The sequence below is a fragment of the Geotrypetes seraphini genome, chromosome 9 (assembly GCF_902459505.1).
Source record: "Geotrypetes seraphini chromosome 9, aGeoSer1.1, whole genome shotgun sequence".
Taxonomy (NCBI): Eukaryota; Metazoa; Chordata; class Amphibia; order Gymnophiona; family Dermophiidae; genus Geotrypetes; species Geotrypetes seraphini.
In genome coordinates this window covers 152,107,957-152,121,236 of record NC_047092.1, presented here as the reverse complement: position 1 = coordinate 152,121,236, position 13,280 = coordinate 152,107,957, and the positions used below count along the sequence as shown (strand labels likewise).

General features: G+C 42.9%; 1 protein-coding gene across 4 annotated transcripts in view; it reads right to left on the bottom strand.

Moving 5' to 3' along the window:
• U2SURP (U2 snRNP associated SURP domain containing) overlaps window positions 1-13,280 on the bottom strand; it is a 221,630-nt gene that overhangs the window by 37,365 nt on the left and 170,985 nt on the right. For all 4 annotated transcript variants that reach the window (XM_033957623.1, XM_033957621.1, XM_033957622.1 and 1 more), the window contains one exon: window positions 2,254-2,320. In XM_033957623.1, the coding sequence (XP_033813514.1) occupies window positions 2,254-2,320 (67 nt within the window). The remainder of the gene's footprint in view (window positions 1-2,253; window positions 2,321-13,280) is intronic.

Here is a 13,280-nt window from a genome sequence, read left to right as displayed (position 1 = left end):
TATTAGTTGAAGCAGTTCAGCTATGATCCCTTTCAGTTCCTTGATGACCCTCGGATGGATGCCATCCGGTCCCGGGGATTTATCGCTCTTAAGCCTATCAATCTGCCTACATACCTCCTCTAGACTGACCGTCAATCCTTCAGCTTTCCGTCTTCGTTTCCAGCATATAGCCTGATGGGTTCCAGTATGCTGCGTACATCTTCTTCGGTAAATACAGATGCAAAAAATGTGTTCAGTTAGTCAGCGATTGCTTTGTCCTTCTTTAGCGCTCCCTTTATTCCATGGTCATCCAACAGTCCCACCACTTCCTTTGCGGGTCGTTTCCCCTTAATATATCGAAACAACGGCTTGAAGTTCTTCGTCTCCTTGGCTATTTTTTCCTCGTAGTCTCTTTTGGCCCCTTTTACCGTCTTATGGCACCTGCATTGATGTTGTTTCTGCTTGTTCCAGTTTTCATCTGTTTTTGACCTTTTCCTTAAATTAAGTTTTCTTGTCTCCGATTGCTTCCTTCACCTCTACAGTGAGCCATGCCGGTTCTTTGTTCTTTTTCCTCTTGGATCCCTTGTTGATACGCAGTATATACAGATTTTGCGCCTCGGTGACTGTGTCCTTAAAAAGGGACCAAGCTTGCTCTAGCGTTTTTACAGTGCTTATCCTCTTCTTAATCTACTTCCCTACCATGAGTCTCATCCCTTCGTAATTCCCTTTTCGGAAGTTCAGTGCCATGGCTGTCGTTTTGGAACAATGTTTCTCCCCTGCGTCCAGATCAAAGTGGATCATATTGTGATCGCTGCTACCCAGCGTCCCTTCTACTTCTACATCTTGTGCTGCCATTTAGAATTAAGTCCAGAATTGCATTTCCTCTAGTATTTTCCTTGACAAGTTGTTCCAGGATGCAATCGCCTATAGCATCCAAGAAATTGGTCTCTCTAATGCAGCGGGAGGTGCCTAGGTTCCAGCCTATTTCCGGATAGTTGAAGTCACCCATGATAACTGTGTTGCCTCCCTTGCAGTTGCGTTTAATCTCGTCTGTCATTTCTCCATCAATTTCTTTGGACTGCCCTTATTTGACGGCTCCGTTAAGAAGCGCTTTGGTGTTATTTTGAGAAATTCAACAAACAAATAATCAGAAACCAAAAACCTCTCTTGCTGTAATATACTAATTTTGAAAATTTGCTGTCTAGTTCCCTGAAGCAGTAATCAAAACATGGCATATTGGAACCTTCAAATAAGATAAGTGTTTCACATTGAATAATAACCTTTTTGAGCTATAAATGTTACAGCTATATAAATTATTATTTATGGGTATAAATTGACAAAATGGAAGAACTTGCAATGATTGGGTGGTGAGGTGCTTTGGGGGCTTGATCTCTGCTTGCACCTTAGGTCTCTGAGCATAATTTTCCATGTTCTACATATTCAAATATATGTTTGATCATTGAGGAAGGCCTTTTAATTTCACTCCCTCTTACTGGGAGGCCTGCCTTTTCAAAATGGTGGGCTTTCCCCTTCCCAATGCATCCTGGGATGCACTGGGAAATGCCTAAGGCCTCTCCTAAGGGAGGGGCCTTAGGTACCTGGGCCAATCAGGGCCTTAGGCCCCTTCCCAGTGCATCCTGGGTCCCGATCAGCTGAGCAGGAGGCTACTTCAGGACTTCCCTTGCCAGCTCTGTGCATGTCAGTCGCTTTCTCCGATGACTGATTGGATGGGATTACGGTGGAACTCTAGGAAACTAATTTGCATGCAAATTTGTTTGAACATAAATTGTCATTTTCAAATCTGACAATTAATCGGCCCCACAGCAACCCACAGGATTTTAACAATTTTTGTGCATCCAGCCCTGAGTACATAGCATAAATCACACAGAAGAACTTGTGCTTAGGACACTGGCTACTCCACCTTGCCTATGAGGTACAATGAAGGTTGGTAAAATTTGAAGAATATCTTATTTGTGTTATTAAAGATATCACAGAATGAAACTGGTTTGAAATGGAAGGAGGAAAAAAATACTAGTAAATAATCAAAACCAGAAGTTGAACAACAAAAGAAGGCAGAAGAAACAGTCATGGCTGTGGATTTCAAAAGTTTACACAAGGCAAAAGATTAAAAATACTGGAACCAACTCAGGAGGTCCAATGGCTATTATCTGATACAATAAACAGCCAGGAAACGGATTTTATCTTCATTTGTTGGAACAAATTTTTTTACGATATCAGTGGCGTAATATTTTGACAAAAGAGAAACATCCTTACTTTTGATTCTCTTCTTCTTCAGATTCCTCATGCTGATCAAATATCTCCCACTTGGAGGTTGTAACGGCTATTAAAAAAAGAAAAAAAGAACACTTCAGAACTAAAGCATATAAACTATAGAAAGCATTTACAATTCTAAATGCAGTACAAGGGTTAAGGTCAAGCTACTCATGATCAATTCCTCTCTGAAACATACTGAACATTTTCAGTAGAGAAAATATCAATGTGACTGGTTTTGAATAAATTAAAATATAGATAGATTTTCACACAAAGTGATGGGGTAGAATAATGCTTATAAGATGAATATCAATAACACAACTTGCTAATATTCATGTCATTACTGCAGACTGAGTCAGTAGCAAAGGAAACCAGAGGTGCATCAGCCATTCCTCTTCTGCCTCTCGTGGCCTAAATGGTACCTGGAATGAAAGCAGCAGTAAAGTGTATCACACAGTTCAAAGTGCAAGCCAAACCCTTAGTAGCAAAAGAAGAGAAATTATGTAGCCAAATGCACAACCACTCTTCTCCTACTAGCAAGAAATGAAGAGCATGGGAGTAGGTTTCTTGTGTCATTTGCAAGTTTTTGTTTTGCGCTTTAAAATATTTGTTAGGGAACATTTGGACAAGCACAACGCTGAAGCAACAGTTAGCAAGCCCAGAGGTAGGGCAGAAATACTCAAGCCCATCTTGAAGGCCAGTCAAGAAACAAGAAAGATTAGGTTCTTACCTTGATAATCTTCTTTCTTGTAGATGTGTCTAGTAGTCCTGAACACTAGGGACATGTCCCTGAACCCGCAAGTTGATTACAGAAAGATGTCATACATCTTTCAACTCAGCCTTCTTCCCAATGAGCTGACCCATGCTCCTTCAGTTTGTACCAAAGTGTCAAGAACTACAATAATAGGAGATATAAGAAGGAGGGGTATGGGGAATCTCCCTGACACACTGCTGTTCTGCTCTGTAAGAACTGTAACAAACCAAGTCAACAAAACCCAACTGTGTGCAACCAGCATTAACATTTATGGAGCTCGTAGCCACTTACTTTTTTTTTCTTAAACATATCTTAGGTGACTGGCTGAAAAATTCCCCAGTCCCAGACTCTAGCTGAGGCAGAAAGCACATAAAAATCACCGACAGGGTGGGGTTTCAGAACTACTAGACACATCTACAAGAAAGAAGATTACCGAGGTAAGAACTTAATCTTTCTTTCTAGTACAATATGTCTAGTAGTTCTGAATGCTAGGGAAGTACAAAAGCAGTCCCCTGAATCTAGTGTGGGACAACTGAGCCTGCCTTCAACATGGAGGACCCAAAAGCAGCGACCTTCCTGGCTGCCACTACCGCTCTATAAAACTTGGTAAAAGTATGATGAAAGGACCAGGTAGCTGCCCTACAGATCTACTCGGAAGAAACTGCCTGAGCCTCCGCCATGTCACGCTTCTGGAATGTGCTCTCAAAGAAAATGGTGGCTGTTTACCATAGGTCAGATGAAAACAAAAGCACAATCCAACTGGTTTGCAGTGAAGCACAATAAGAACAAAGAAAAAACTGCAGACAGGAATACAAAATGCAGGCTAGGTTTATTGAAACAAATATATATTGCGGTTAGTGTCACCACCTTTGTACAAACCAAGGGACCTGGCATGGTCCGTGTTTTGGTTAACACGCCTTCATCAGGAGTCCCTAATTTGTAAAGGTCTCGTATCAAACCACAACAGAAATAAACGTGAGCCTGTGTGAAATCAAATCAAATCGCAGGAAAAGTCTCTGTAGAAAAATTGCTGTAAGGCTGGCGTGAGCAGCAGGTCGAAGATGCTGATAGTGGGGGGAGGGAGGGGCGGAGAGGAAGAGAAGCGCCGGCACCCCTGCAAAGACAGCGCCCGGGGCAGCCTACCCCCCCCCCCTTTTTTTTTACTATGCCACTGCAGATAAAAACCATATGAAGTATCTAGTCTGTCTAATTACGATGTGCTTTGATTTTTTTTTCCTGGATTCACAAACCAGCATCAACATAAGAATTAATGCAGTCCACAGCTGAAATACCTATTCTAAAGGGAAATCTATTTTTAAAAATATAAAAATTCTATGTACAATATTTTAAAATTATTAAATTCTGCATATTACATTTATAAAAATATTTATAGCTACTGAAGTATTTACTCAAAAATGGAAGATTAGGTTCTTACCTTGATAATCTTTCCAGATAGAACACACAGGATTCTGTATAGTAGCTGTTACTTCCATTAGTGGCAAATCTGCAAAAGGGTGTCACTTTAAAACTCTGAACTACTCCCCTTCTGCAGTGGAGAACTCCCTCTTTAGCTGGAACCAAAGCAATCAAGCTCCACTGAAACAGAAGAAAAGAGAAGGATAGGCATGGGGAGCTTCCCCAGCAACAAACCATATTCTGTTCTGCTCTGTAACTTATGATAAAACAATAATGATTAACAAATATTTAACAATTTAACACGGAACAAATTACGCACATGAGAAGCTAGGAACCAACCTGCTAAGTACAACTAAGAGCCATAAAAACCTCCAAAACGGAAAGGGAAAAGGAGCCCTCATATCCCTTTAGTCTTGCCTCTGATAAATCTTAGATAGAGGAGAAGAGGTCCAGAGACAGACACTAGCAATGTCCAAGGCAGGAATCAGGTGAATCAAAGGCTATGGCAGGATTCTGCACACCCCGCCCTATGTCTTCTATCTTAAAGATTAGCAAAGTAAGAACCTGATCTTTCATTCAGTAGTAATGAAATAGGATTCTGTACAGTAGCTGACATATCAAAGCAGCGCCTGATTCTAGGGAGAGACAGATGAGCCTGCCTTGCAGTACCAAGGACCCAAAAAGCAGCATCCTCTTGAGCCACCATAGTCACTCTGTAGAACCCTGTTAAAGTGTGGAGAGTAGACCAAGTAGCTGCTCTACAAATTTCATCAGGCCAAACAGCCTGGAACTCTGCCCAGGAAGCAACCACACCTCTAGTCGTAAGTGCTGCAATTGAGATAGGGGGCTGTTTACCACAGGCAAGATAAGAAGATGAAATTGCCATGCAAATTCATCTGACAATCAAAGCTTTGGAAGCTGGCTTGCTTTGTTTTCTGTGGCTGGTCAACATAAAAAGGTGGTCAGAGAGCTGGGAATCATTAGTTCTATCTAAATAAAAAGTAGGGCTCTATGCACATCCAGCCTCTGCAAAATTCTGTCCTGTTTTGCTGAACCCATGGGATGAAAGGTGGGCAAACAAATCTCTTGATTGATTTGGAAGGCATAAACCACCTTCAGTAGAAAGGCAGAGAAACATCCGACTTCGTAAACCAGAGGAAGGGTTATCTACAGGAACTCTGGATTCTCCATGGGAACTGGGCCTTGACTGAAGAGCCCCGGATGAACCAGTAATTTAAGATAGCTGTCTCTATGCAAACACATTAGATCCGCTTACCAAGGCCGACAGGGCCAGTCCAGAGCTACTAGAATCACCAGCCCCTGATGGTTCACTATTCTGAGGATACACAAAGAGAAGAAAATTGGAGAGCCAGGATTGAACAAGGGCATCCAGCCCTGTGCTTCTCTGATCGGTTCTTCAACTGTAGAAGTGATCTACCATGGTTGTGGCCATAAGATCCATTTCTAGTCTCTCACAGCGCACAATGAGGATGAACGCCCTCTGGGATAGAGACCACTCTCCTTGATCCATAGGCTGCCTACTGAGAAAAATAAGCCTGGACATTCTCTACTCTGGCCATGTGGGGAGATGAGGGCTTGCTGAGGAAGGGGAGGAAATGAGAACAGTTTCTGTCTGACCATTGGGTTCTGGACGTTATTCAGGAGAGGCACTAGAGGGGTTCTTGACGTTATTCAGGAGGGGCACTAGAGTTCTCTTGGCCCCTTCTAGATCTGTTCCTTGACTTTCCAGCCAGACGGCCACAGTCCAAGTGACAATACGACTCTTGGATATTCATGCCATAGAACCAGTTCCTGACGAAGAATCGGGCTCAGGCAGATACTTCATAGTGTCCACGAAAGGCACAGAAGACTGGAGGCCCATTTTTGATTTGAAGTTGGTAAATGAGGCCTTCAAGGTCCCCCACTTTTGCGTGGAGGTGGTCCGGTCTGCTCTGTTATAGCAGCGGTAGCTCCAGAATTCCTTGCCTCTCTGGATTTAACAGAGGCATACCTTCACATCCCCACCTTTCCCGATCACAGGAAATATCTGAGATTCCATGTTCTATAGTGTCATTTCCAGTTTGTGGTACTCCCTTTCAGTCTGGCTATGGCTCTCCATACCTTTACCAAGGTAATGGAAGTTGCAGCAGCCCACCTAAACAGAATGGGCATCCAGATGCATTACCTAGATGATTGGCTGATTAGAGCCCCCTCACAAAAGGAAGGCAAGCATGCGGGGGGGGGGGGGGGGGGAGGTGAATCTTCTTCAGAGCCTGGGTTGGATAGTCAACTTCCCAAAAAAATCACCTTTAGCCAATTCAGTGCTTGGAATATCTGAAGTCTGTTTCAACATGGAACAAGGCAATTTTTTCTTTCCAAGCAATGCAAATAGAAGCTCAGGAAGTAAATCCGAGCCCAATGGCCTGATATTGCCTTCAGGTGCTGTGCTCAATGATGACCTCCCTGGAAGTTGTTCCCTGGGTGAGAGCTTATATATAGCTGCTCCAGTACTCTTCTGTCCAGGTGGTCTCCAAAGCACCACTCCCTGCAGGTGAAGCTTCCCTGGACTTCAGGGGCAAAGTGCAGCTTGCACTGGTGGCTACAGGGGGATGCCTTGTCAAAGAATATGCAATCAACTCATGCCTGAGTGGCCCACTGCTGTAGTTGCCTGCTCCAGGGCAAGTGGACCCCCATTGATAAGCAAATGGTCCATCAATCGTCTGGAACTGCCATTCGTTTGGCGCTGAAGGAGTTGAAATCTTTCCTGACAGAGAAAGCAGTCAAGGTATTTTCAGACAATGCCACATTGGTAGTTTATGTGAACAAACAAGGAGGTATGAGAAGTGCTCCCCTACACCCTGAAGGCACAGATGATGTTCCAGTGAGCAGAGGTCCACTGGAACACGGCCACTCCTCAGCTGGTAAATCTGTGCAAAAAACACAGGAACTGGGGCTAGACTGACCTGGGGTATCCATTACAGATGATTCCTAGGCAAAATGAGGTGTTTTGAGACAGAATAAAGGAATCTGGAAAACAAATTGCTAAAAATCCAAGATGGCTGCCGCCAGAAAATTCACGGCAAAAATGCCCTGTTGGAGCTTAATCGAAAAAGGAGTTTTAGATGTAGAGGAACTTAACCCCAACCCCAGAAACCCTCAAAACTGAGAAGGGGTGCTCTGAGCTGCAGGCAGTGCTGACTTATTGCTGCAACACAGTGGTATCCGAAGCTGTTGCTACAAATATCAGCAATTGGAAAAAAAAAATGGTATGTATGTATATATACATACATATTTATATACACATACATACACACTGTCCCACCATAACTCATCTCTCTTCAAGACTCACTGTCCCACCATAACTCATCTCTCTTCAAGACTCTCTCTCAACTCATATACCCCCACAACCCAGCACCACACATCATGTTACTTCTCTCAGCCACACAACCCTTTACTTAGTCTCTCGCTCCCTAGATTATCTCCCTATTCATACATCTCCTTACCACTGTAGTAACCAGTTTTTCTATCCACTTTCCCAAACACCCTCTACTCCCATCTCACACATATCCTCTTACCCCGTTTTCTTCTGTATAGGTCTTGCAACATGCAGTTGGCATGATATTCAAAATCCTGTGCTGTTTTTAAAGTCAGGACAGCACATGACTTTGGAACCATGCTGACAGCACTCTGAAAGAGCTGTGCAGTGTAGGAAGGCCACGTCAGCTGCTGTGTTTGAATTATGGCTCCATCTCATAGTAACATAGTAGATGATGGCAGATAAAGACCCGAATGGTCCATCCAGTCTGCCCAACCTGATTCAATTTAAATTTTTATTTTATTTTATTTTTTTAAATTTTTCTTCTTAGCTACTTCTGGGCAAGAATCCAAAGCTTTACCCGGTACTGTGCTTGGGTTCCAACTGCCAAAATCTCTGTTAAGACTTACTCCAGCCCATCTACACCCTCCCAGCAATTGAAGCCCTCCCCTGCCCATCCTCCACCAAACGGCCATACACAGACACAGACCGTGCAAGTCTGCCCAGTAACTGGCCTAGTTCAATATTTAATATTATTTTCTGATTCTAAATCTTCTGTGTTCATCCCACGCTTCTTTGAACTCAGTCACAGTTTTACTCTCCACCACCTCTCTCGGGAGCGCATTCCAGGCATCCACTACCCTCTCCGTAAAGTAGAATTTCCTAACATTGCCCCTGAATCTACCACCCCTCAACCTCAAATTATGTCCTCTGGTTTTACCATTTTCCTTTCTCGGGAAAAAATTTTGTTCTACGTTAATACCCTTCAAGTATTTGAACGTCTGAATCATATCTCCCCTGTCTCTCCTTTCCTCTAGGGTATACATATTCAGGGTTTCCAGTCTCTCCTCATATGTCTTCTGGCGCAAGCCTCCTATCATTTTCGTCGCCCTCCTCTGGACCGCCTCAAGTCTTCTTACGTCTTTCGCCAGATACGGTCTCCAAAACTGAACACAATACTCCCAAGTGGGGCCTCACCAATGACCTGTACAGGGGCATCAACACCTTCTTCCTTCTACTGACCACGCCTCTCTTTATACAGTCCAGCATCCTGCTGGCAGCAGCCACTGCCTTGTCACACTGTTTTTTCGCCTTTAGATCTTCGGACACTATCACCCCAAGGTCTCTCTCCCCGTCCGTGCATATCAGCTTCTCTCCTCCCAGCATATACGGTTCCTTCCTATTATTAATCCCCAAATGCATTACTCTGCATTTCTTTGCATTGAATTTTAGTTGCCAGGCATTAGACCATTCCTCTAACTTTTGCAGATCCTTTTTCATATTTTCCACTCCCTCTTCGGTGTCTACTCTGTTACAAATCTTGGTATCATCTGCAAAAAGGCACACTTTTTCTTCTAACCCTTCAGCAATGTCACTCACATACATATTGAACAGGATTGGCCCCAGCACCGAACCCTGAGGGACTCCACTAGTCACCTTTCCTTCCTTCGAGCGACTTCCATTAACCACCACCCTCTGGTGTCTGTCCGACAGCCAGTTTCTGACCCAGTTCACCACTTTGGGTCCTAACTTCAGCCCTTCAAGTTTGTTCAAAAGCCTCCTATGAGGAACTGTATCAAAGGCTTTGCTGAAATCCAAGTAAATTACATCTAGCATATGTCCTCGATCTAGCTCTCTGGTCACCCAATCAAAAAATTCAATCAGGTTCGTTTGGCACGATTTACCTTTTGTAAAGCCATGTTGCCTCGGATCCTGTAACCCATTAGATTCAAGGAAGTACACTATCCTTTCTTTCAGCAACACTTCCATTATTTTTCCAATAACTGAAGTGAGGCTCACCGGCCTGTAGTTTCCTGCTTCATCCCTGTGACCACTTTTATGAATAGGGACCACATCCGCTCTCTTCCAATCCCCAGGAATCACTCCCGTCTCCAGAGATATGTTGAACAAGTCTTTAATAGGACTCGCCAGAACCTCTCTGAGCTCCCTTAGTATCCTGGGATGGATCCAATCTGGTCCCATCGCTTTGTCCACCTTCAGTTTTTCAAGTTGCTCATAAACACCCTCCTCCTTGAACGGCGCAGAATCTACTCCATTTTCTCGTGTAACTTTGCCAGACAATCTCGGTCCTTCTCCAGGATTTTCTTCTGTGAACACAGAAGTATTTGTTTAGCACATTTGCTTTCTCCTCATCACTCTCCACATATTTGTTCCCAGCATCTTTTAGCCTAGCAATTCCATTTTTTATCTTCCTCCTTTCACTAATATATCAGAAAAAATTTTTATCTACCTTTTTTACATTTTTAGCCATTTGTTCTTCCGCCTGTGCCTTCGCCAAACGTATCTCTCTCTCGGCTTCTTTCAGTTTCACCCTGTAGTCCTTTCTGCTCTCCTCTTCTTGGGTTTTTTTATATTTCATGAACGCCAACTCTTTCACCTTTATTTTCTCAGCCACTAGGTTGGAGAACCATATCGGCTTCCTTTTTCTCTTGTTTTTATTGATTTTCTTCACATAAAGGTCCGTAGCCATTTTTATCGCTCCTATCAGCTTAGACCACTGTCTTTCCACTTCTCTTATGTCCTCCCATCCTAACAGCTCTTTCTTCAGGTACTTTCCCATTGCATTAAAGTCCGTACGTTTGAAATCTAGGACTTTAAGTATCGTGCGGCCGCTCTCCACTTTAGCTGTTATATCAAACCAAACCGTTTGATGATCGCTACTATCCAGGTGAGCACCCACTCGAACATTAGAGATACTCTCTCCATTTGTGAGGACCAGATCCAATATCGCTTTTTCCCTTGTGGGTTCCGTCACCATTTGTCTGAGCAGAGTCTCTTGAAAGGCATCCACAATCTCCCTACTTCTTTCCGATTCCGCAGACGGAACATTCCAGTCCGCATCCGGCAGGTTGAAATCTCCCAACAGCAGAACTTCCTCTTTCCTTCCAAACTTTTGGATATCCACAATCAGATCCTTATCAATTTGCTGCGAATGAGTCGGAGGTCTATAGACTACACCCACGTAGATAGAAGTTCCATCTTCTCTTTTCAGAGCAATCCATATCGCTTCTTCCTCTCCCTAGGTCCCTTGCATTTCGGTCGCTTGGATATTGATCTTTACATAGAGAGCTACTCCTCCACCTTTATGACCATCTCTGTCCTTCCTAAAAAGATTATATCCCGGTATGTTTGCATCCCATCCATGTGATTCACTGAACCATGTATCTGTGATAGCAACAATATCTAGATCTGCCTCTAACATCAGGGCTTGCAGATCATGAATTTTGTTGCTTAGACTGCGAGCATTTGTGGTCATCGCTTTCCAGCTATTTTTCAGCAATAATCTCCTTTTTCGTATGGATTTTTGTGTCGTTTCACTTTCCGTTGCAATACTAAGAAATGAGTTGCTGATATTGCTTATGTTGCAGCCTTTACTACTATGTTGCAGCCTTTACTACTATCACATCTTTTCTTTTGTCGGGGGTGGTCTCTATAATTGTCCTTCGTACATACACCACCCCCACCTTCTAGTTTAAATGCCTAGAAAAATATTGTCTAAATTTCTCTGCAAGGTTTCTTTTTCCTGCTGTAGTAATATGTAGCCTATCAGTGCAATATAGCTTCTTGTCCTTCCATGTATTTCCCCATCCTCCTATGTACCTGAAGCCTTCTTGATGACACCAGGCTCTGAGCCATCTATTAAAGTCCTCTGTGTTTTTCACTCTTTGCTCTCCCTTTCTTTATGCAGGCAGTATTTCAGAAAAAGCTAAAGTCTTTACAAAAGGTTTCACGCCCTCACCAAGCTCCCGAAAAGCTTTCTGTGCTGCAAGTGTGGAGTTGTTGGCCAGGTCATTTGTTCCCAGATGGATAACAACATCAGTGTTAAAATCCTTAGTTTCTTCCTTAATTATAGTCAGTATTTGCCTGGAACTCCTGGTAGCTGAGGATCCTGGAAGACATTTCACTATTTTGGTCTCCTCGCCCTGTGTTCCAAGGTTAATGCCTCTGATGATGGAATCCCCCAACAGTAATAGTTTTCTGTTTTTGGCTTTTTTATTTGTACTTAGGGTGCGCTTGTTCTCTTGAGTTACCTTCATTGGTTCCAGTCCCACCTCCCTTCTGTTTTCTTGAGTATCGCAGTGCACTAGTGGAGCGAAGGAATTCTGTAGAGGTAATATCAGTGAAGGTGGATGTTTCTGTTTTACATGTCGCAGTCTTCCTGAGCCTACTGTGACCCATTTATTCCTGGGCTGTTTTATTCTTTGAGGTAGAGGTGGTAAGTTGGTATGATTTTGTGGAGTGATGGAAGCTGCTTTAATTATATTCAATTCCTGTTTAAGTTTGCAGAGCTCCTCCTTAATACTGGCAAGTTGAAGACAGATGGGGCAAGCCTTAAGCCTCCAAATAGTATGTCTTGGAATTAAAGCACCACAGTGATTGCATAGAATAAAGGTCATCTTGATTGGTTGTGAAGTGACTTGATTTGAGTAGTCCTGATTATATGGGTCTCTATATATGAATAGTGGTCTCTGGGGTTGGTGGGACTATAAGTCTTACCCTTATTCCTATGAAGGGAAAGGGAAAGAGGAAATAAGATTTAACAGAGGAAAGAGAAGGGTTTATTTTTTTGTGGTTTTTTTTTTTTAGTAAGAAACAGGGATGAGAAGAGAAATTAAGCAGATATAATGCTGAAAACCAGTGAAAAGAGCAGAATATGAAATGCTGAGTAACTTAGCTTTTAGAAGTTCACAGGGCAGCCTTGTTCACAGCAAGGCTGTGAACAAGGCTGCCCAGTGAATTCTGCACAATCTCCCCAGTGAATTCTGCACAGGAAGAGTTAAATTGTTCACACCAAGGAATTTCAAAGCAAATTCTGTAATTTGCAGTTGCACAAAATTCCCTCAGGATTAAATATTATTGATTAAATTAGATTTAAAAAAAAAGATGAAACTGTTTCAGTCCAGAGACCATTTTGTAAGGCTCCAGGCAATGAAAGTTTTGTCTGCATCACATATTAAGATCCCAAGAGATAAAATGCTGACAGGAGTTTCTACTGAAAAATTGCCCAGTTACAGATTTTAGTGCTTTACAGAAAATCAGAAATTATCACTTGGCTATCTGTATCTAGATTATCTTTCCCAACAATGCTTTTAACTCTGGAAGGTTAGCTCAATATGATTTTTCGCTTCTTATCTAAGCTCACTGGGTCTGAAGAGAGGCTTCCCACTCTATATCTGATGCAGGTGTGGTCAACCCCAACTGGTGCTGAGGCTGCTGGAACAGAAACTCAAACCACCTATTCATACCTCTTCCATCACTGAAGAAAGTGAAGCACTCTGCAACTCATTCTTGGTTTCCCACTTG